The 24,697-nt window shown below is 38.3% G+C and overlaps 1 protein-coding gene across 5 annotated transcripts in view; it reads left to right on the top strand.

Moving 5' to 3' along the window:
- LOC131690553 (alpha-catulin) overlaps positions 1-9,438 on the top strand; it is a 504,668-nt gene extending 495,230 nt beyond the window's left edge. For 4 of the 5 annotated variants that reach the window (XM_058976423.1, XM_058976420.1, XM_058976426.1 and 1 more), the window contains one exon: positions 9,202-9,338. Coding sequence is in view for 1 of the 5 variants with exons in the window: in XM_058976422.1 (XP_058832405.1) it covers positions 9,202-9,327 (126 nt within the window). In the remaining 4 variants the exon portion in view is untranslated. Of the gene's footprint in view, positions 1-9,201 lie in introns of all 5 variants that reach the window. The other variant, XM_058976422.1, reaches the window with a different exon arrangement.
- The last annotated feature ends 15,259 nt before the right edge of the window (positions 9,439-24,697 follow it).

The raw sequence follows: 24,697 nt of genomic DNA, 5'->3' as shown, positions 1-24,697 counted from the left end.
CTGAACAAACCGTAAGGGTTTCTATTTAGAAACTAAAAATTCTAAAAGAACAAAAATGAATAAGACAAAAACGAAAATAACTAAAAGATCAACAAGAGCTAGAACTAAAAGAACCTACTTGCAAAAAAACTGAAAAAACTGAAAGAACTAAAATAACTAAGAATACTAAAAGAACTAAAAGAACTAAAAGAACTAAAAGAACTAAAAGAACTAAAAGAACTAAAAGAACTAAAAGAACTAAAAGAACTAAAAGAACTAAACGAACTAAAAGAACTAAAAGAACTAAAAGAAATAAAAGAACTAAAAGAAATAAAAGAACTAAAAGAACTAAAAGAACTAAAAGAACTAAAAGAACTAAAAGAACTAAAAGAACTAAAAGAACTAAAAGAACTAAAAGAACTAAAAGAACTAAAAGAACTAAAAGAACTAAAAGAACTAAAAGAACTAAAAGACCTAAAAGAACTAAAAGAACTAAAAGAACTAAAAGAACTGAAAGAACTAAAGTAACTAAAAGAACTAAAAAAACTAAAAGAACTAAAAGAATTAAAAGAACTAAAAGAACAAAAAAAACTAAATGAATCAAAAAAAAGTAAATAAAATAACTAATAAAACTGAAAGAAATGAAATACTTGAGGTAATAAAAGCATGAAACCACTAAAACCTGAATTAAAGACTGACAAGAAGAGGAGACGAACATAGCGTTGTTGGTAAATCGGTTGCCTTGTACGCAGCTCACCTAGGTTCGATTCCCAACCTCGCACCTAGGGTTAGAGATTTTTCCAAACAAGATTCCTCTAACCCGAAAAGAGTCGATTAACCTTAAGGTTAAAACCTCTATAATCAAAATAAAAAAATTGTAAGAAGAAAAACGTTGGGAAAATTTTGTGAAGTAAGGGTCGTTTTCGTCTCCCTTGCTTAAATTTTAAACCTGGTTCACCAGTACGTTTAAACCTGGCTTAAGCGCTAAGCGAGGGTGAAGAAATCGACGCTAAAAATGTTAAATGAATTTCTGTGAATTTCCTACTGTCTGCTTTGTGACTTTAGAAAATTACGAAAAATATTTTCAGTGCTGAAAAACGAGTTTTGTGAATTTCGAGAATTTTAAAATTTACAAAAAATATCCAATCTTGAAATTTTTTAAATTTTGAAAATTTGACGAATTTACGGTCTAGAGAATAAAAATATGGAAATTTGAAAGATTTATTGAACCAGTTGAAGTAGATTTGGTTGAGATTTTATAAAGGATTTCCAAGCTTCAGAGATTTTAAGGGGTTTAGAAAATTTTGAGATTTTAAAATGAAATTTTAAAATTTTTCATGATTATACTATTCAATGAATTGAAATAATTTAAGGTTTAAAGAATTTGTAGTATACATTTTAATAATTTTTAGCATTTCAAGAATTTGGAGTAGTTTAAGAATTTGGGAAATTTAGTTAAATCTGAGAATTTTGGAAGTTTGGTAAATTCAGAGAATGTACAGATTTTGGAGAGTGCGAAGAGTTTAGATGATTAAGAGAATTTGAAGAATTATCACTAATTAGGGTAGTTAGAGATTTTAGAAGCAATAAAAAATTTAGAAAATATTTCGAGTTTGGAGAATTTAATAAATTAATTTCTGGGAATTATTGAAACAATTTAGATAATTTATAAAAATTAGCAAATTTGGATAATTTAGAATGTTTTGAGAGTTCGAAGTATTAGCTAAAATTAGTGAATTCATAGAATTTAAAAAATATTGGAAATTCAGAAAATTCAAATAATTTTTTAACAAACTAGGATTTGTAGGTTGCATCCGAACATACCAACCATTGGCGTAGCTTGCTAACTTGCGTTCAAAGGAAAACTTTTCTGCCGGATCTGATTTCGAAAAATTTAAAGAACTTGTTAAATTTTCTAAGCACAATTGCAGCATTCTAGTCAGAACGCAGACTAGACATGGCCGATCTTAAGCCACACCGGACTAAGTGACATTGTATTGATTTCAAGAAAAACGAGTTTAAAGTTTGAATCGCTGCATCCTTTACATTATAATTCGAACTTAATTTTTGCCATAATTCATGTTAATTGCTAAATAATACAATTCGGGAACTTTTTGATATTTTGCGACATAGTCCGGTCTGATTCAACACCGACCACATGGTAAGCTCAAATATCACATACTATTCAGCGTGCTGAATATTATTCATTTGATCTTTGAGAATCCGATTGCGGAGCAACACATAATTTGGTATGGAACTATCCTGTTGTGATACAGTGGCGTATCCGGTTTTTGATTCATTATGCATAATCGAACCTAACGCAAGCTGTAAAGAACTATAGGCTTTATGAGTAGGGTGCATTATTCCTTCGTGAGTGAAGAACTTAGACTTTTAGCTGATTTGTGTTCCGATTGTATTGTATTGTCAATTTGCATTTCGAGAAATCATCAAGAAATGACGGCTACATTGAATTAATATCACCCATCAATGATTTCAAAATGGCGGCGAACATCAATTTGGAGTTCAGATAAGACGCATGAAAAAAAATTCAATTGCCGAATTACTCAATATCAGGCTTTTATTTGCTCACACAATATGCACAAAGAGCGAAATACACGGCGAATCAAACTACTACAAGTGAGAAAGGCGAATCAAACTACAACTCAGATAAAGTTTGATCGGAAGAAGGTTTTAATTATTTTTTTGGTTGCCTTTCCTGCTTCCGTGCGCGTGGGACCAAGATGCACACTAAAGAGGCTCTTTATTTCTAGTCTTTTATGTGTACAGCTATGGAGTAGAATGCACGAATGGGAGCAACTGAGACAAAGACTGGCACCACTAGTACTCCCGATAAATATTAACCTAGGGTGACCATAATTGGCGAGTAACATTCCAGGACAGTCGAAAGAAGATTCTCCGCGCCGTTACACCTCGCTTGAACGTGCCTAGCAAAATTCTGCTCAGTTTTATGGAAATTTCAAAAAATGCATGGGACAAAGCTTTGGCAAAATGTTTTTCAATTCCGAGCACTTCTTCGGATTTACGCACACATGGTTCTTGCTGCGTCACAACTTGCGAAGATTTTAAGCTGCTGTTAGAGATATCAGCGATCCTTCAGTAATGAAATAAATTCGTAAATAAAACGTAAATGATTATACAATGCACGAATTCTTTCGTCGTTTTCTGCAACGAAGCATTATCGTGAATTCTAAATAGTTTGTTTCGTTTATTTCACGAACTAAAAAAGGCGACTTGATGAACGAAAAGTTTGATAATTTTACATATTTACATGTACGTTGCACGAAAGTTATTGCCAAAAACGAAACTATATTTCGTGAATCAAACGAAATTGTAAATTGTAAGAATTGGAAAGTGAGAATTTATTTTTCGCACATTGAACGCAAGTTTTCATATTGTCACATATCATACTTTCATCCGACCTTTTGATTCGGCATTCGACAACATCGATTTTTTTATTAAAAAATCTATCTGGCGAAATCTATTTCATTTCAAAGTGCTCTTGACTATTATGTACTTGAATGAAAGTGGCATTTTTGAACGAAAGCTAGAAGCACTGTCATAGTACTAATTTTTTTAATTAATTAATATTGTGTGGAGTCTCCGACAAACACCGTGAATAGCACAAAACAAATTTCATGAGTTGATGACAAATCTATTTTGTTAGCAACAACAACTTCGTAATATGCACAAATATCTATCGCAGTGTTCAACTTTGGAAAAAACTATCGAATTATTTATCAGCGAATGAAAAAAATCGATTTTTCGATGCAAAAAGCCCGACGCGAATAACTAATTCTGTGCGTTAAGTACAAACATCTTTTGTAATGTTTACAAAAAAATTTCGTAATATTTTCGAAGCTCTTTTAAGGTAATTTTTATTACGGAGTGCTCGTGAAATCGTAGGTTGGTTACGAATGATGAACATACAGGTTATCAAAATCACTCCGGAATACGAAAATGGAATTCAAATTGTAAAGGTTTTTGGAAAAATAGTAGTAAACGGAAAATTTCAGGTAGAACTATTCAATATTGTTATTCATACATCAGTACATGGTTTAAAACTATTAAACTTAAAAAATGTGTTGCGTCGAAAAGTAATCGATGTCACCCCAGTTTACACAACCGCAACACAAAAGAGGTTTTTTTTCGTATTTTTCATGCTTCGTTCCATATTCATGCAACGCTAAACGAAAACCAAAACCAAACCGGTTTGGTTTTCTTGCCTCGGCTAAACACAGCCAAGAGCAAAACCTCACACGGTGTAAAGCAAATGAAAACACCAAAGGCGTTGTTTATGTTTACAGCTGCACCGACAGTGAAACCAAACCTACCTATCGAGCATTGGCCCCGTAGTCTCGAAGGTTGCGGGTTCGAATTTTGCCTCAGAGAAAAAAAATTTCCACATAATTGCTTTCGCTTCACTTACCATTTCGATCAGTTTTTCCCGTTGGATACCACCAAAAATGCCCTATCGAACATGTCAGTGGCTACCTATCAAGCAAAGCACACAAACATTCTTCTTTCAGAGAAAATACAAAAAAAGTGTTTATAGAATCATATTATTATTCATTTTATTGTACTCTTTTGTAACAACGTACAGTAAATTGCCTAAAAAAGTATTTTAAACCCACGAAACAGTAAGTTTTCAATTCACTCCGTATGAATTTACTGTGTAACTCGACTAAAGTCTCTCAGAGTTACAGTAAAAACTGTGGTTACCAGAAATAAAGAAGTAGTTATCATTTCGTGCAGTGTTGCGCTTCCTCTGTACGGGACTCTTTTATGCATAAACTCTAGAAAACACGTGTGGAGATTTCATTTAACGTACCGGTACTAAACCGATTTTTCCCACCTCGGCTCCTTTTATATTCGTTTAATCAATTCCCTCAGTTCGATAAATGTTTATTATCAATTTTATTTCAGCTAAAATTATAGACCTTTATCTCTACAGTAATTGCTTTGGTTTGTAGAGCATATCTGTCGAAAATTTAATGATGATATTTCTTAATGCTGATAAAACATAAACATTTATTTATGCACACCCAGTTTTTTTACGCAGGAGATACATACCGCGTAAAACCGCGTTAATTGGAAAATCCGCGTAAAAAAACCGCGGTGATTCGAAAATCCGCGTAAAAAACTCTCAGCAAAAGACTACTTTGGAAGTATTTTTTTGCACGGATTTCGCAATTAACACGGGTTTTGCAAAAAATGAGTCCTTTTGAATGCAGAAGATTTTCACGCACCTCAACAATATGGGTATATTCGGAATGGACAATTAGGTCTAGACGATGCAAGAAATTTATGTTTGATGGCATTTTGAAATCCAAGATGGCGACTCCCGGTTTACTTAAATTCGCTATAACCCATGCGATATGGATATTTTGGGAATGGTCTTAACGAGTAGGTGCCAGAAATTTATGTTTGACGCCTTTTTGAAATCCAAGATGGAGACTTCCAGCTTAGCGAAATTCTCTTCAACTCAATCTTTTTCGAAATGGTCTTGACGAGTAGATGTCAGAAATTGATTTTTGACGCCATTTTGAAATCCAAGATCGCGACTTCCGGCTCAAAGAAATTCTCTATAGTTCAATCAATATGGGTATTTTTTATGTGTTCATCCAGAAGAGTACGGTGAAGATGGAAGAGAGAGAAGAAAGAGACGTATGTGGTGTGAGTTGGGGGTTTGAATTGATTCAAATTAAACACATTGCAAAAATTCAAGAAAATTCAACTGTTTAATTAAAACTATTTGTACTACATACAACTTTAACTTCCAAAAATACCCATATTGATTGGGTTATAGCGAAGACTACATATTAAGAAGACTGATATCTCTTTCGAAGCTTAATGTAAAAGTGTATATGTGTGTGTCTGCACTATGGGAAGTACCACCTTTATCCGAAAGTGGCGTTGCTGTTACTGTCTCCAGATTCTGGATAGAGTTTCCAGTCTTCTTTATATGCAGTCTTCGGTTATAGCGAATTTCGCTAAACTGGAAATCGCCATCTTGAAATTCAAAATGGCGTGAAAAATCAATTTTTGTAACCTGCTCGTTAAGATCATTCCGAAAATACCCATATTGATTGGGTTATAGCGATGGCATCAAACATCGAGCTTTGTCTCTTATTCGTCAAGACCATTCCGAAAATACCCATATTGATTGGGTTATAGCGCATTGCACCAAACCGGAAGTCGCCACCTGGATTTCAAAATGGCGCCAAACATAAATTTCTGGCACCTACTCGTCAAGACCATTTCGAAAATATCAATATTGCATGGGTTGAAAATTTTCGCTAAACCGGAAGTCGCCATATTGGATTTCAAAATGGCGTCAAACATAAATTTCTAGCACCTACTCGTCAGGACCATTCTGAAAATATCTATATTGATTGGGTTATAGCGCATTTCGCTATGATGGATTTCAAAATGGCGCCAAAAATCAATTTCTGGCACCTACTCTTTAAGACCGTTCCGAAAATATCCATATTGATTGCGTTATAGCGAATTTCGTTAAAGTCGCCACCGTGGATTTTAAAATGGTATCAAAAATCAATTTCTGGCCCCTACTCTTCAAGACCATTCAGAAAATACCCATAATGTTGAGGTGCGGTCCATAAGGAGTCTTCCAGACCCGTCTTTTCCATCTTTCCGAAAATCTTCTAAGTCTTTTGCATTCAAAAGGACTTCGAGTATTTTTTGGTTAAATCGTGTTAATTGCGAAATCCGCGCAAAAAAACCGCGGTAATTCGAAAATCCGCGTAAAAACCGCGTTAAATCGAAAATCCGCGTAAAAAACCTCGTTAAAAAACCACGCAAAAAATCCGCGTAAAAAACCTAAGTGTATAGCAAAATGCACAATTTTATGGATTATTTCAAATATTTCTGTAAATAATTTCTCGAATACTATTCAATCATTTGATTGTCAACTTATGTAAAAGTATCAGATATATTGATTTAAAATGGGTTAATAAACTGACCTACCAAAAGTAAATGTCAATAAAAATACTATTTTTATCAAGATCGTTTTCGCAGATGAGACTCAGAAAATTTAGTACTGTCAGTTGAGAGGTTTCAAGAGGTGAGAGAGCTAAAAATAGCGATAAAAATCGGAAGTTTAGAAAATTAATAGAACTATGAAATTAAAAATGAAACATTCCAGAAAATTGAGTGAATTAAAAGAAATGAGAGATACTTTTAATTAATCAACAAATCCACGAATATCCACGCTACACGTTTCACCAGCATTGAAAACTACACTTTCTCCACAGTCGGTAAGATCATTTTGACTCAAGAGTAAACTTTTAGAATGGCTTTGAAGTTTTTACATGCAGCATTTTCAAAAAAAGTTCGATGGTCGTATTTTATACAGCAAAACTGTCTGAGATAGGGTTACGGAGAATGCATGAAACAAAATACACTGAAAAAAATATGATGAAAAATTCAATTACAAGAAACCCCATTTTTATTAAAGTTTTTATCACTCGTCAACAGAAATTTAAAGAAAAAGCAACAACTTAAATATTATCGGATTATGGAGAAATTATCAGTAAAAAAGTTTTTCTAGCAATGATTTTAAACTTGTCAGTTTAGAAATTTACAGATGAAACTATAATTATATTTAATAATGTGATACTACATGTCATTACAAAACTACATGCATTTAGCTAAAATCTTTTTAAATGCGAAAGTTTTCGAGATTTTTGGAATTTTGTTTCAACAAAAACAATTAATTCGTGAAATTATGCCCTTTTTGGAAGTTATTCTCGTTTCTCCATCATGAAAATTTTTTTTTTCAATGTGCCTGGATCTTAGAAAAGCTATTAACCCATTCATGCCCATGCTGTTTTTGGACAAAAAAGTTTTTAAACAGCTATAACTGTTGATTGAGGCAAGATTTTCTCACAAAAACAAGTAAGGCTAATAAATGCGACTATTGCCTTTCATTTGAGTATTAACAGTTACGACGATCAGCTCTTGAACTGAAGTTATTGTAACTATTCCAATTGGATTCTGATGGAGCAGTGCTGTCAAGGACAGTTTAAGTTGACGACGGAAAATGATTTTTTTCATACATCTTCGTTATGTTGCAATATTATTCAAAACTGATAAAACTTATCAACGTAGCCAGTCTTTGGCTACGTTTTCCACGCAATTTGACTATTGTCAATATTCTAGGAGAATTATATTGAGCATTGGAAGGTAAAAATTGACCAGCTTCCAGCACTGCGGGGGAAGCACCTATCTTTATGAAAAAGTGCTTTTCATGTTTCTTGACCCCACCATTTTCAAGGAAATTTTTTTTGAAACCTTACATGCCCTAGAAAAAAGTTGGGCATGAAAGGGTTAATCAAAAAGATTTCCTGACAATAACTGTAAGAGTATGTTTTATAATTCATATTATTTGCAGTAAAAATACTATTAAACTAAAGGTCATTTTAAATCACAACAAAAATCGAAAATGCTTTACTGATAATACAACTATGTTTAAAATGTTTCCTTTCTCTTTAGACTTATGTTGACAAAAGAGATTTTTTTTAAAAAAACAGGTGCCTTGCATTTTTTTTTGTTTTTGGAAAAATGATTTGAGCGAATATTTTTTTCGTTCAAAATGTTTCCTCAGATAGTTTTACTGTATAAAATACGGCAATCGAACATTTTTATCTAGAAATGCAGTACTTTCAAAAACTTCTACGCCCTTTTAAAAAATAGCTCATGTGTTAAAATGTTCTAATTGCCAGAGGAAACCATGGATATACTTAAACCGAACATATATGTTTTGGTTGCCTACTTTCTCATGAAATCCCTCTAATGAGTTAGTTTTATTATAAACGGGACAGATCTACTAATAAAATTTAGAGAATTGAAAGATTAGAAGCATATCTAACTAACAGTTGCGATTCTAAGCTTTATTCTTGTGAAATTCCACTATCGAAACACCGCACCCTCTTGTCAAGTTAATTTTTGCCGCTGTAAGATGTAATTATTTTTCCATTTTTCCAGATTTTGCGTTTTTGGTTTCGGTTACTGTTTTGTGGTATGCTTTTTGTTGTTGACTTCGTTTTAATTTTTGTGCTGTAGTCTAACGAAAACTTACTAATTGCCAAACAGTTTTTTTTACTAGACAACTAAACCGGAATTTAATTAACCATTACTTTTCTCTCTTTTCTGCTTTCCTGTTCAACTCACTATAATCCACAGTATAAGCTAGACTTCAGCGGGCTGGCCGGACGAGCGGCGAGCGGTGGAGCCCGGGACGAAGACGGCAGCTCCGGTTTGCAGGGTGACAGCAAGGGCTCTACGACCAGCACCGAGGCGAGCATGTGACAGTACGGGATGGCCCGCCGGGGCATGAAGGGTGACGCCCGGCGGACCAGAGTATCTTTCCTCCTATTTTAGAATAAGCATTAAACATTACATATGACCGTATTTATCGAATTTATATTCCGAATTGTGTATGTTTGATGATTCTCGTTTAGAGCAGACCCGAACCCGAAGAAAAAGGGGCGAATACATAATATGTACGTCGAATGTTCGTCTCATAGTTTTTTCCGCGAGCCAAATTAAAATACAAGAGTGACCATCAAGCCAACCACATACACAACCGCATACAATAAACACACACACAGACACCGGAAGCAGTCAGCGTCGTATAACCGAAAGAAAAAACGTGTTTGTTAAATATGTGTAATATGAAATCATAAATATTGAAATATGAATGTTTAGTGACTCGAAACAAAGCCCAAATCCAAAACAAACCAAATTATGAGGAGATTTCCCGCCCGCCAAAAAATATCAAGCTTCGCTCTAACTTCTTTCGCTTTGGGCATAACATATCGGAAAATGGCACCGCTTTTAGAGTCTGTCTGCTTGACCTATTGCATTTTCCTCTTTCTTTCAAATCGTAATCAGAATAGCGATGTTATTTAGCTTATCGAGCTCACGGTAATGGCACCCACCAACACACTCACACACTCACACTCTCGCACACACACACAACTACTGTTATTCGTTGTCCGTGAACCGCGCGTCAAACAGTTTAATACAACCGCTCAATCTACACACCGTGTACAACCTCTCCGTATGAGATGCAGAGTGAAAAGCGCCGGATATGGATAATTGTTTTAATTGGCAATAATTACAACCAGCGGATAGGTAGTTTGTTTTAGCGTTCGTGGAAATACGAGAAATTCATATAATTGTTAGCACACTAGACCCCAGCTCTCCGAACATCTACGAACTACTCGCGCCTATGCAATAGATAGTAATCGCTCTTTAATAAACTGCAACGTAGAAGCTAACGGGAAGCAGACATTGTACTGCTGCGATGGGTTGAAACAGCGAGGTGACGAGAAATTATCAGGATCATCCGTACGTAGCATTTTAGGCATAAGTATTACATTTTTTTCTCGCTAGGAATCTCAACAGGATCCACGGGTTTCCGTTAGTTAAGACAATACTTTTGCTCGAAAAATGTTGTTTCTAATGGGTTGTGGTTAACAAGATGGATATTTGTAAAACGTCGCAAGGAAGTCAAGGGGGATTTAGATTATCGTATTGTTTATGAATGACATATCCATGGTTACAATAACTGGGAATTTCATCAACATCCACCAAATCAGTTCTCAACTATAAAATGCAAATTAAGAGCAAACTAATCGAAACGAACATATCAAGCTAAAAACCAAGCTAAACGCAATTTATAGAGTGTTTAAACAAATTCAATCACTGCTAATCAAAGCAAGATCCTCTGACATCTCAACGAAATAGCATCTAAGTGTACTGACCTCTGCACCCGCCGGATCAACCCCATCGCAGCACGTACCGGAAGACTCTTCCCGACCGTACCGCACCGGTCATGCGAGACCGCTTGAACAAATTCACGCCACATCCGCCCTTCAAGGAGACCCTTACCCCTGTACGCCACACGCTACTTTCCGCCGTGGATGATCTACATATCAGAATAACAGCTACCGTGGTCAGATCCAGCTGGCCCCCCGGTAATGTCGTCGTAGTGCAACACCAAAACTGCTACTAAACGCACTTTGCACGCGTTCACCGAATGGCACACCCGCTAGCCCCCGGCCGAATCCTGATTCCGTCTCCTCGAAAAACCGCTCGCGCAGCAGCGTTCTCATCCACGGCGGACGCTTTGATGAGGAGTTTGCGGAGGTGGACGGGCTTCCGAATGCTTGCAACGGCGCCCGAAAGCGCGTGCCTCCTCCGCGAACGGATCAAAGTGTTGAACTCACACCGGTAGAAGTTGATAAGAAGACGAAGAAGAACAAAAAAAACTTTAGTTGTGACTCCTGTCTGTATTTGGATGTGGCGTTTATTTCTCTCATTCTTGTCTTTCAAAAAAAAAGAGAGATCCGCTGATGTAGTATCATCGGTTCTGAACTGGGACAGAAAGGAAAAGGATGAAGTCAGTCTATCGAAACGATTAAATCGTAATGATTAGTACCTGGGTAGATTTTTTCCCCATTATTGTCGTTTAGTCGAATGAATATTTCTAAGTTCGTTCCGGATTAGTTAGATATTCAATAGTTTGCTGTAAAGTGGAAGGTAGTTTTTTTTTGTAATTTCAATAGAGAATAATTAGGAGCAAGTATTTCGATCGGCATCGACATTTTCGATAAGGTTTACAGTCACGTGGTTCGAAGACGGGAGAAAGCAGTTATTTTCATAGCTTTAGTGAACAATAGCTAGTTAGGTTCGTAGTATGGTAAGTTAAAGGTACTATTACAGGAAACAGTGTTGTCAAAATGAATACTCTGATATAGGTAACGGAACGATTCTGTTTTGAAGTTTAATATTCGCATAATTTATCCTGTACTTTGAATGTTTCATATAATTAGGTATACAAAGAAATGACAGTTACAGTTGATTGCGGTGGTAGAAAAAACCGAAAATTTGAACCAAACAAATTTAGATTTGAATAATCAAGAATGGCGTGATCTTCAATAAAATTCAAATCTTTATCAGAACATATTAGAGACAACTTCAATTGGACTCTCCAAAATAAACAAATTGATAGTAATACTTAGTTCATTAGTACTGATTACTTGGTGGTAGCAAACCTCCGTACAGTACAATACGCTTGAATCGAAAATATAAAATTTTTGGTAAAATCAGTGAATTCCTGGTTGAACAGAGCATTTCTCTGTGCTTGTAGTTCATTTTTATTTTAAATAGATCTTCTTTTTGTTCTTAGCGATACACTCCAACAGAGGTATGCACGCAAAAAAAATCTGTTTCAATCGACTTGCCTTTCTCATTTATCCAAACTATTATTCATTAGCTGGTTATGTTCAATATAATTGTGGAAATGTATATTACATTCTTACTTTTAGCATGTATTCCACGACTACCATGAAATTCGACGCTGATACACTTTAAGGGCGTCTTCTATTCTCGCGGTTTCAAAAAGTCTTTTTTCTATGTTTCATTTCAATTTATATGTGTCTGAGAATACGCCACAGAAATAATTTGGTGAAAATCACATTCCTTGGCATGTTTCTGGGAACCGGAAGGTACCCATCTCCGACCGTTTCTGAGATACTAAGCGCGGCGCACCACGATGGCGGTTGTCTATGGAAAAATCATTGTTCAAAGAATTCACCGCTCCATTCTTGACGGTTTATGTATATGTGAGCGTCTGTGAATGGTTTTTTTTATTTTTGACGTAGGACTACGTCTTTGTTTTCGATATGGGGGTGCACTATGCAAATTCTACAAAAATGGTATGTAAAGAAAAGTGGTCCAATTTTAAACGCATATAATTCAGCCATCTCACGATAAATTTTCAAATTTTTTGCCCCGAAATACTTCTAAGAATAGATTCCAATAGATAAATCCAAAGATTTTTGATAACATAGCATTAAAAAATTAAATAATATACAACCTTGTCAAAATATCGCGCATTAACACACAGAAGATAGCGCTTCCCAAGCCCTGTACGACGAATTGGTGTACCTAGCGCGCAACGCTTCTATGAATGACGTCATCATCGACTATTTAAAGAACGGATTTAGCCAGACACGCTCAGAATAAAACCAATTCCACTCAGGTGGTTCATCTTGCTTAAGACGATCTCGTCTACGAATGTAAAAATTTTCTTAGATTACCTAGCTCCAAAGATGAAAAGATGTATATATTCTGTATCACTTAAAACAAAAATTGACATGTTAGCCATCGACAACTACACGCTCAGTTTTTACAGCCAGTGTAGCTGAGCTAGAAGTCCGTTACACTGGCTGTGGAGGGATGCTACCCTGTGGCGTCCAACAGGCGACCGCTCCAACTGCTTCCTAAATGCCGCTGTAATGTTGCCAGTAAATTTTTGGTTTAACTAGCACATGTATTTGCTATTTGCGCTTGAAATTAAGTAATGTAGTGGTAGTAATAAGCTTCCCATTTTGGTTTAAACGCAAGGACAGTTTTTAAAACAGGATTTGATTAATTAGTTTAGCAATTTTATCAATTCTGTAATTTAAATGGAATTTTACGGAACTTGGTGAATTTGGCCCCACTTGCAACTGGTATAATCAACCTGCACAAAGTGTTGCATAACGCAGAGCTGTTTTTGGAACAAAATGTGTTATCATTCAGCCCTTCGCTATGCAAAATCACGATATTATGACAGATGGGCTAAGCGCAGCCGTTCTTTCAATCGGGAAAGGCCGCGTGGAATTTTGGTGAAATGCGCTATTAGTGTCGTGGTTGTACTAGTTGTCTCTTTCGCTCTACCCATCATCATCATGAGTCAGCATTGTACGCTTGGGTTCAATGTTTGGGGCGAATGTGTTGGTAGGTAGGGGAACTGGCGGTAAAATGAACACGTTAAGCAAAGTCATTATTTTCTAACTAATAAGTGAATGAGATATTACAATCACCTTATATGTTTCTTGTTAGACATGTTTTGTACATATCTGGTAAAAATACTTCGTCATAAACACATTTTTTCAAACATGATTCTTGATTTCTAAACATGTTCGAAAATGAGATGTTTATAGCAAGTGGGTAAAATGAATATGTGGCGGTGGTAAAATGAACAGCTTCTGGTGACCTTCGAAATGTCCTGTATGTATGCAACGCGCAGCGTTGGAAGGCATTTTCCGATCAATGCTAATATCCCAACAAATTATGAGCTTTGCATACACACAGGGTATTTTGCAGGCAAAAAAAATTGTCGCGGAAGAATTGAATTTTCATGACGTAATATTAACCATTTTACAATCCTGTGGCATCGAAACACATCTACAAACTTGGGGTTATCCATGGGTGTTTGAACTTTTAGGATCTGTTTAAGAGCAACTAGAAAGCTAGTTCTATACATGAGATGTGATTATATTGTCTAAAATTTGATTTTTCTTCACCGGTCCGGGTGTTTTTCCCACACACTAAGTACTAAGAAAATAAATATTTTACATTAAGTAGTATAGTCCTACGTCTACAGTTCGTGCAACCCCATGGCCCCTTGTAGTTTTTTTGGGGACGAGATAATCGTACGGAAGAAAGAATGCGTCGGACATGTTGAGAAGCGTATGGAAACGAGATTACGAAAACTGAAAGTGGGAAAGGAAAGGAAAAGTTGACGGACAAATTAATCGGCGAGCTAGCAAAATTTTATGAGCTGGCAATTCTGAGAAACTTAATTTCTGTAGAACATATGGTCGGTGTTAAGTCAGACCGGACTAAGTCACTAAATATAAAAAATGAGATAATCATAGCACTGGATAAATTATTTCGTCAGCTACATTCGACTTTTGCCAGATTCAAAATATGTAACAATAAACAAGAATTATGGCAAAAAATAATTTCCAACTATGATGTAAAGGATGCTGCGATTCAAACTTTAAACTCGTTTTTTCGAAGTCAATATATTGTCACTTAGTCCGGTCTGAATTAAAACCAACCATATGCGAAATGCAATCTGGGCTTCCCTCGAACACTGATCGTCATCGAACGAAAATCCCTAACACCAAGGATGCAAAATGCCTACCTTTTCTGCGGCTGTAATTTTTCTGCCTACATTCTCATTTCTCTTTAGACGCTGCTGTCGTTCGCTATTGCAGGACGCCCAGCACTTTACGGCAGTCTGTAAGCAAAGCAGTAACATGACAAAGAAATACTGCCCCCAGTACAGCGACCAGACGCGAGCGGTACAGCTTCTCTTTCCTTATTTTACACCTTTTAATATTTTTAATCTATTCAATATTTTCAATCACAAACGACGACAATAAATGCGGTTCGTTTTCGACCGGCATCATCGCTTTCGTGTGCGGGCCTCTTCCTTTGACTACGCAGAGAAAAGTGTACAAAGCGAGAGAACAAACTTTACTACGCTACACTCTCACCGAGCAGTCGGAGTACAGCAGCAAAACAAAAATGTATTCTACTGCTCTACGGGAAAATGTACTCGGTTTGGCTACCGTTCTGGCAAGATCTGTAGTGATGCGTCGCTGTAGCGGGCTGTACGGCTTGTGCAAACGTAAATATACCGGAAAAATGTAGTTTACCAGTACCTTTGGCATCCCTGTCCAACACTCAAAATGACCCGTTGGTGTGTCAGAAAATATCTGTATGCGGGGTGGATGAAGGGAATGCGGATGTAAGGGTGGCCCGGAGGGGGGGGGGGTGATTAAGAGGGAGGTGTAAGGGTTAGTGAGGGGGACAATGCAGCACCTGACTGCATATTATACCTTTCATTTGGGACTTGGTTGGAAAAAATCGGTTCAGTCATCACTGAAGAATCAATGTGACTTTAATTGTGGAATATGCCCGGAAGCCGGGGCTTCCAGAATTGTCGATAGTGGACAAAATATTCAAAAAAAAAATTTGATTGGCAATCAGTAATATAGACCTGCGAATCGATGTAATTTGGTAATTTGGTGAAGATTCCAATAGATTTTAAGCCTCTGAGGTATTACGATTGTAACGGTTCATATGGGAAATTTCTGTGTGACCTTACTAACCAACCTGTAACTCCGGGGCCAAAAGTCAGAATCTAATGAAATTCAATAGCGGTCATTGAGATTACTGTATCTATCAAGTGTGAAATCAAGTTTGTAAAAACCGGTCAAGAATTCGCTGGAGAATAGGTGTGATATTAGCTTAGGAACTTGGCGAGTTCCCCGGGGGCTTCATGAACCGTTATAGGTAGCCAATGTGGTCAAAGCTACTTTAATTAATCAATAGTCATCTAGACCCGAAAATCTAAGTAATGTTTCACCCATTTTAATATGTATTACATCATTCGGACATCATGGTGTTACCAGTTTATTTGCTGTGTGACCTCACTCTTCGACCCGTAACTCTGGAACCGGAAGCCGGATCAACTATAAATTAAATTGCAGCTTATGGGAGTGTTATTCCGTTCATTTGAAACTAAGTTTGTATAAATCGATTCAGCCATCTCTGAGAAACTTTCCGATCTCGCCGAACTGAATCGAATGGTATATGGAACAAACATGTTTTTACGTTACGTAAACGGGACCATGAACAAATTTATCCTGTACTTTATAATTATTTTCAATTTCCCTTCAATAACGTCCGCTAACGCTTTTATTAATAGAAATAATTGTTTCTGTTTAGTGAACTTTAGTCACGGTTTCCACTATACTTTACCAAATCGATTTTCTGTACGAATGAAGAATATTCATAAAAAAACAAATGTTTACTCATGATTTTATTCATGGATTAACAGAAACAGATTTCAGCTGCCGAGCTATGAAAACCGTTGCCAGCTAATACACCTTGATACACTCAGCATTCGGAGGGACTGCTCTCGAGCCCTGTTCGTCTTGGACTTACTGTCTGCCAGAGTGGATTGCCCTTCAATCCTTGGACGTCTGGATCTTCAAGCCCGCGTTCGAGCTCTTCGCAATAAGTCTCTTCTGCGAGTTCCGTTCAGGAGAACCAATTATGGTTGCCAGAGCGCTGTTACCGGACTCCAGCGAATTTTTAACAGTGTGGCGACGGCCTTTGACTTCAACCGGACGCGGAATGCGATAAAAGCGAAAATGTTGGCAATTTTAAAATGTAATTAGTTTAAGCAACCACCATTGGAGGCAAGGGGCCTGTTGGTGAAGGTAATAAACAGAAACATTAAACATTAAATACCATTAATTCATAAAATCAAAGTAGTCTGGGTATTTTCTCGAGAACTTTTTCACGAAACTCGGAATTTTATTCATTAGTCTACTCAATCCTCGTGAACTAATTCATGATTCCATGTGAGGCTGACTTGGATGCTCACCCTATCACCTGATTCACTCTCAGTCATATCACTGTAGTACACCCTGTCACTTGCCCTGGCATCCAATGTGGGAAATTTTCTAGGTTCCCACTTCTGACATGTGAGGCTGACTTGTGTTCTCACCTTTTACATACCGTTTGAGTCTGACTTGGACGCTCACCCTACACTCCTCTGCCACGCCACGAGGTATTAATAGCGATGGGTACCAACATTCTACGCTACGACTCTCCCATCTCGGCATGGGAAGTCCATACATACGTCTATTCACTCACTCATGCTTGTCGTCTGCTGCTCGGCGCGCCAGATTTTCTGCAACCTGTAGGCAATCTGAGTGGTTGCAGTCGAGACTGCGTTCCACTTCTCCACCGCTTGACACATCCTCTGGATAAGGGTATCAGGGGTTGTGACCCGGCCGCAGACGTCTAGCATTGCTCTTCTTTCGACGTCGAGACGAGGACATACGAACAGTATGTGCTCCGCAATTTCGTCAACACCAGGGAGCAAGGGAAGACGGGTGCCTCCGCGTGCCCAAACCTGTGGAGGTACTGTCGGGTGCAGTCATGGTCTGACAGGAATTGTGTCAGATCATCTGGCGACCGAAGCCACCCTGGTACGCTCGCCGACTTCTCTAGTGCCACGCCGCTCAAAACACTCCTCGTCTTCCCGGATGACCAGCCCAACTGGCATCATACTCGCTATCACGCATGATGCATCGTGTGATACCGTGCGGTAGGCAGACATCACTCTGAGACACATCAAGCGGCAGGTGCTCTCCAGTTTCCTTAAATAACTGGTTACCCCCAGTGCTCTCGCCCAGGACGGGCCGCCGTACCTAAGGAGAGATACAACAAAACCTACCAGTAGCCTACATCTACTGACGCACACCTTAGAGCTGTTGGACATCATCCTCGATCCCTCTTGCAGGCATAGTCGACATGGCTGCCGAAGCTCAGCCTTGTCATCTATGATGACCTCAACAATCTTCAGACTCCGCTTTGAGGTGATCACGACTTCTTCCACTTGAATAACTACATGTTGTATCGACTTGCGGTTGTTGACGATAACCACCTCCGTCTTATGTTGAGCGAGATCCAGGCCTCTAGCGCTCATCCATTCCGCCACAGTGCAGATCGCGTGTGCTACAGCCAGTTTTACCTCGGGGATTTACTCCCCGTAGACCTCCAAGGTTACATCATCGGCGAAGCCGAAAATCTTGACACCAGGAGGGAACTTTAATCTCAGAACATACATACATACATAAGGTTCCATAATACCGGGCCCAGAATCGAGCCTAGCGGGACTCCTGCAACAATAGGAATGCTTCTTTGACCGGCTTCGGTCTCGTATAATAGTACTCGGTTCTGGAAGTAGCTTCCCAAGATCCGGTACATCGGATCCACCGACAGGCTAAGCCGGCGTAAAAAGAGCGTGATGGCATCCAAGCTTGCGCTGTTGAATGCGTTCTTCACATCAAGTGTCACCAACGCACAGTATCGTTGGATTCCGTTGGATCGCTATCTCGGCGATCTTTACCACTGAGTTGATAGCGTCCACCGTGGACTTAAAATAATTTTCATGTATTCGTGAACTGGTTCATGATTCCTAGTACAATACATCGATATTCATTTGAAAAGATTTAGCGTGATGTGTGGACCGAAAACAAAAGCTGCACTGAGCACTAAAACACAATAAAGAGTTACAAATCGTGTTCGTGATATAGTTCACAGATCAAATATATCATGATATCATGATAAAACTTTTGATATCATGAGCATGAGTCACATTACTCCACGTATCAAATTCGAAACTAAGCTCGAGAATAAAATATCACGATAACGTGCATGTAAATTACGAACAATACGGTTTTCACGGAATGTTCCTTCGACTGGCTAAACTCGTATCTTGTTGGCCGCAAAATGTCAGTGAAAATAGGAGATAGTATCTCTGAAACAATTGCCGTTACCTCTGGTGTACCACAAGGAAGTCACCTTGGACCTATCCTATTTCTAATTTACATCAATGACGTCAAGCTCTATTTAAAATGCTTAAAGCTTTCCTACGCTGATGATTTCAAATTATACTTAATAATTTGTAGTCTAAATGATGCCCAGTTTATGCATATGTACTACCACCTCAACTCGTAAACATATTCATTATTCGCATGCCATTATTCGCTGCTAGGATCCAACTTGAAACGGGAGACCTGCATCAAAGATCTCGGGGTCATGCTGGATAGTAAATTGTCCTTCTGTGATCACATATCATACATCGTGTCCAAGGCATACAAACAGTTCGGCTTTATATTCCGGATGACTAAATCATTCAAAAACATCCATTGCTTGAAGGCGTTGTATGTCTCCCTTGTTTGCTCTGTTTCTTAAGAAAAAAGTTTTTTCCGCTTGAGGGCATTTCATACAGGCACTATCTTGAGCAACTCCTAATTAAAGGAGCTCTGAGAAAGCAATGGCCTCTTAGTAGATCAGCGATTACCTTTATTTCGGGTTTACGTAAAGCAAGGAATTCTTTAGTGATCCTCTTTGAGCATTGAATGAACAGACCTGATTAGGAATGAAAGTATTTGCACTTCATCCCTTGCTCCCAGTCCTCGAGCTAGGTACAAATCCGAAACATGGCACTCACGTTAAAATGAACTTGCATTTGCTTGCATGATCCATAACAATTTGCCAACAGCCACAGGCGAGTTTGAACTTGGACATGAACCCGTAGGTCAAATTCTAACCTGTCCCTTAGGTCGCTTTAAGAAGGAATTTTTTGGCACAGGTGTGAATTACATATATCTCTGCTTGAAATATTGACGGTGTAGAATCTAGAGCCTTGTAGATCGTATAGTAAGGACCACATACCCCAACTCCCACCCCAAATGTGGATCGGCAACACACCGAGTTGCGCGTGTGATACTCGTGCTGAAGCTCTCGTTTTTACTCATACCTGAACCATGAACCAAGGTTTCGTTGATACCTTCGGGATAATAGAATGTAGCCAGTGGACAAAGTATACAAAGAATGTTTGATTGGCAATCAGTGATCTAGACCTGCGAATCGATTTAATTTGGTAAAGATCCCTATAGATTTGTTGCCTCTGAGGTATTACGATTGTAACGGTTTATATGGGAAATTTCTGTGTGGCCTTACTAACCAACCTGTAACTCCGGAACCAAAAGTCAGAATAGAATGAAATTCAATAGCAGTCATTGATTTTACTGTATATTACTGTGTCTATTAAGTTTGTAAAAATCGGTCAAGAATTCGCTGGAGAATAGGTGTGATATTAGCTTAGGAACTTGGCGAGTTCTCTAAATATAAAGCCACCTATCTAACTGTCCATTGCTCCAAGATGTCTGCAACTTTTCTAGCGTCCTCTGACGATAAATATTGAGAAATTTATTGTAGCAGATTGGTCTTTCGTAGATATCACCTTCTAAAGTGCCCGCCTTAGCTAAAGGATCCACTTCTTCATTACCTTGGATGGAGCAAAGCGAAAGGACCTAAACTAAGGTAATCTTGTACGATCTTACAGATAAAGCATGCAGTAGTTTCCATATTTTTCTCAGAAAATATGAAATGTGCTCCCTAAGTTTTATCAAACGGAGAGTCTCTAGTGAGCTGAGGTTGTCCGAAACAATGGTCCCAAATTGTCTCATCCTATGGGTCGAGTCCATGCAACTCACAGCAATACGCAAACGACAATACTGGATTCACTCGAGTTTGATGAAGTGTATGTTCGCAGCAGAGTGAAAACAGAAACACCAATACTCCATCTTGTTCATCCATGTTCCGGACAATGTGACCCTCAAGAAATTTGTTAAATAAATTCAACAAGCGTCTCTTGGCACAGTCTGGCAAATTCTTCAATAAGTTGAATTTGATTCTGTCCGGCCCTGGGGCTGCATTGTTACATGATAAAAGAGCAAGTCAGAACTCCACCATCGAAAAACATGTTTCTTTCCCGCTATTGTCAAGAGACGCGGCACGATGGTTTTTCTGCTCCGGGACGGAGTCTAGACAAACCTTCTTGGCAAAATCTAATATCCAATGGTTTGAATATTTCACGCTCTCGTTAGTACTAATTGGATAATGCCGGGCCGTGCCCCAAAGATTGCTCATCGATGTTCCTCTCGTTACTCCGTCAATACACCGGCGCCAGCAGCTCCTTTTCTTGGCTTTCATCAAACTATTCGTTCGCGTTTCTAACGTTGCGTACTGTCGATAGCTAGCGGGTAACCCGTCATTCCGAAAGTTTTTATATGCGGCGGCCTTCTCCGCGTACACGTCTAAGCACTCTTCGACCCACTATGGGTTTGAGAGTTCGCGTCTGGTAAGTGTTTAGTCCGAGCTTGAATCTCGGTGTCGAGAATCAAGTCAGCCAGGACCCGTAGGAAGCTTTTGTGTGTACTCGATTTTGCCGGATATCGCGGACGCGTAGCTCTTATAATGAATATTTTGTATCAGGTAATACGAAACATTGATTTATTCGTTTGCCCTGAACAGTTATCAGTAGTAATTACGATTGGCGGATGGTCGCCGCCTTGGGGATCAGCGATTACCTGCCACATCCAATCTAACCGCAGCGAGGGGCCGGAATCCGTGTTATTTCACCCGTGTTCAAAATGGTAATATTGAAGTTGTCGCAAAGCTCGAAGAGTGAGGTAGATCGATTGTCGTCATGTCGTACCGTGGGAGTGAAAATCACGTAACACTAACTTCGGTGCGGGGATGAGTTTCGCAATATCGTGAAGCCGTCGGTGGCCAACTGAGGCTCTTAGGGGAATGTAGATCGAAGCAACGCAAAGGCCTTTGACTGTAATTCTAGTTTAGCATGCGACAACTTCAATATCTGACTTTTTTGATGTCTCATGAAGTGCTGTGAGCTCCTTTTCTGAGCTCAGGTTTCTGAGACCGGGAACTACTTGCTTCGGTTTTGCACCAGTACTTCCTCGAGTAGTTATTTTTGGAGCACCTTAATAGACACCTTCTGGTCTCTACAACGAAGAAGAAATGTTCCTTCTTTTTCTATTGTTTCTAGACACATTAGAATATGTTCCCTTTTGGGGTTCATCACAGTCGGCTTCGTCAGCAAAAAAGTTAGTACAAATATTCGTAGGGATCGGTGGTGCAGCTATTTTTAACATTTCTGTAAAAGATCGCTTAAAACGTCTTTGACGGGGACGCTTACGTTTCTGTTCGTGATATTTGTACGCTGGGCACATCGGGAGATCATGTGAATTAATTTCCCCCATAGTAGGTGCACTTTTCAACATTTCTTCCGCAGAAATCAGCCACATGATGTCCATTGCATGTCGCTCAACGAACCTTCTTACTTCAATGGGAGGCCGTGTGTCCCAGTTGCTTGCAATTGTGCAGTTCGTGACCCGCCGCACAAAAAGACGAACAAGTAGTCAAACCCTATCAAAGAGGAAGTAGTTGGATAGAGCAGACCCGACGAAGGCCACCCGATGAGAGTCTGAGTTGACATATGTCCTCTTCCATCAGTTGCGACTGATGCTGAATGCAAACGCTTGGTAGCCAATATCTTCACTGGCTGAAGTATGAGGATTTTAAAACAGCCAACCCCATTTGTTAGCAGGTCTGCGCAATTCAACCTCGAATCGGTGACGACTCCGTCACATTCAATCCGATTAGCTGGCACATATACTCTGTACTCCTTCATAAGAGACCCGCAGGCAGGAATATCATTTGTCTGTTTACTCAAAATGAATTGTATTTTATTAACGTTTGAATCTCGTCAAATGCAACTAAATGATACCGCGTTGCTCAAACTCAGACCTGACGATTCTCCGTAAATTAATAGAGTAGCTATTAGTACTGCCGTGTAACCAAGAGCCCCATTGACAACCTTCACTCAAACCGAACAAAAATTTAATGTCATATTACGACGGTAAACAACAACAACAATCAACTGAACTGTCATTTCACAAAAATCTACGGTATTTTACTGAACGTCATGGAATCAATCTAAATGTAAATCGTTCTTCTTTCCAAAAAAATGATTCTAATTGATAAAACTATAAATTTATACCCGAAAAAATCGAATGTATTATATCAAAAAAAAGATCGAAAACTTCAAGTGTTGTGAACGTCAAGAATATAAGATTACAATCGTTTGTACGAAACCGAAATCGACGGAGATGTTGTGACAGGCCAAAAAAAAAGATTTTCCTTAATATGTTACTATAGTACTAGACGTGTTATTATTCCACGTGATGATAAGAATATGATAGCATCAGGAACCAGAATTTCAAGTAGACGATAAATAAAAATTAATATTGTTAAACCAAACTTCAAATACAAAGTAAACAAGTAAGCAAATTCCAATTAAAAATGTGAAAGAAAAATGTGAGATCCTAGTTCATAGAGCCTACGAACTAAAATCGAGAGCTAATGTAGTCGTTGTGATTGTGGCCCAAGCAGTGCTGGATGATAGCAAAATTAGGAATCTACTGTCGTACCGCAAGTTCAGCGGTTCTTGTGTATTTCCAAATTAAACAGTGATATCGATATGTGCGCGCGTATCGGTTTACCACTTTGTCAAATAAAATCCAGCAACCAGTAGCAGAGTAAACAAGCAAAATTCCTAGCTCGGTTAGCGATCTAAAGCCGAATGGCCAAATGGGACGAAGAGAATAGTTTTCTAACTCACATTTTCCCCCCAAATACGAGAAACGAGAATCACACAAACACGAACCATGCTCATCAAAGCAAATCAACCGAACGAAACTGTTTATGGACGGTTACAATCAAATAGATACCTAGTAGTTAACCGCCAACCCGCCACCCACAAAACGCAAGAGAATACAAAGAAGGATACAATAATTACTAAATAAATGTCATAATCAAGAGTGAAATGAAGAAAAAACTATTCATTCATTCTTCGTTTAGGATGAATAGTTTTATTGCCACCTAACATACACACACAGTGTGTAGGAGGTATGTATAATCGCAAGAGCAGGTAGAAAAAGAAAATACTATGTGAAACATGATACCCACCAAGTAGGAAAATGCGCTGAAAAGAGGAGGCGTGCGGATGTGTTTTGACCTAGAAAAAAAAACACAGACGGAAATAAGTAGTAGGTAACTAGAAACTTATTGTGAGCTGAATGGTATAACAGGTAGAAACAGAGCAAATTGTTGAGACTACACTACACCTTTCGTCGTATGTTGATGTAGATGTGGATGTGTTACACTGTACAGTAGAGATGGTTGGGAGCCAATCAATCTAACAATCAATCAACCAAGCAACCAACCGGACGTTGTACAATTGTCGACTGTGTTGGGCACGATATATGACTTTTATAAAGTTTGATTGTACGAATGAAGATATATTTTTTATCAATCGAGTAATAGTACGGTGGCAGATTAGGACATAAAACTGATCATAATCAGAGATGTGAAACTCACA

Source organism: Topomyia yanbarensis, chromosome 3 (genome assembly GCF_030247195.1).
Source record: "Topomyia yanbarensis strain Yona2022 chromosome 3, ASM3024719v1, whole genome shotgun sequence".
NCBI lineage: Eukaryota > Metazoa > Arthropoda > Insecta > Diptera > Culicidae > Topomyia > Topomyia yanbarensis.
The sequence above is the reverse complement of the archived record's forward strand: the minus strand, read 5'-3'. Positions and strand labels throughout refer to the sequence as shown.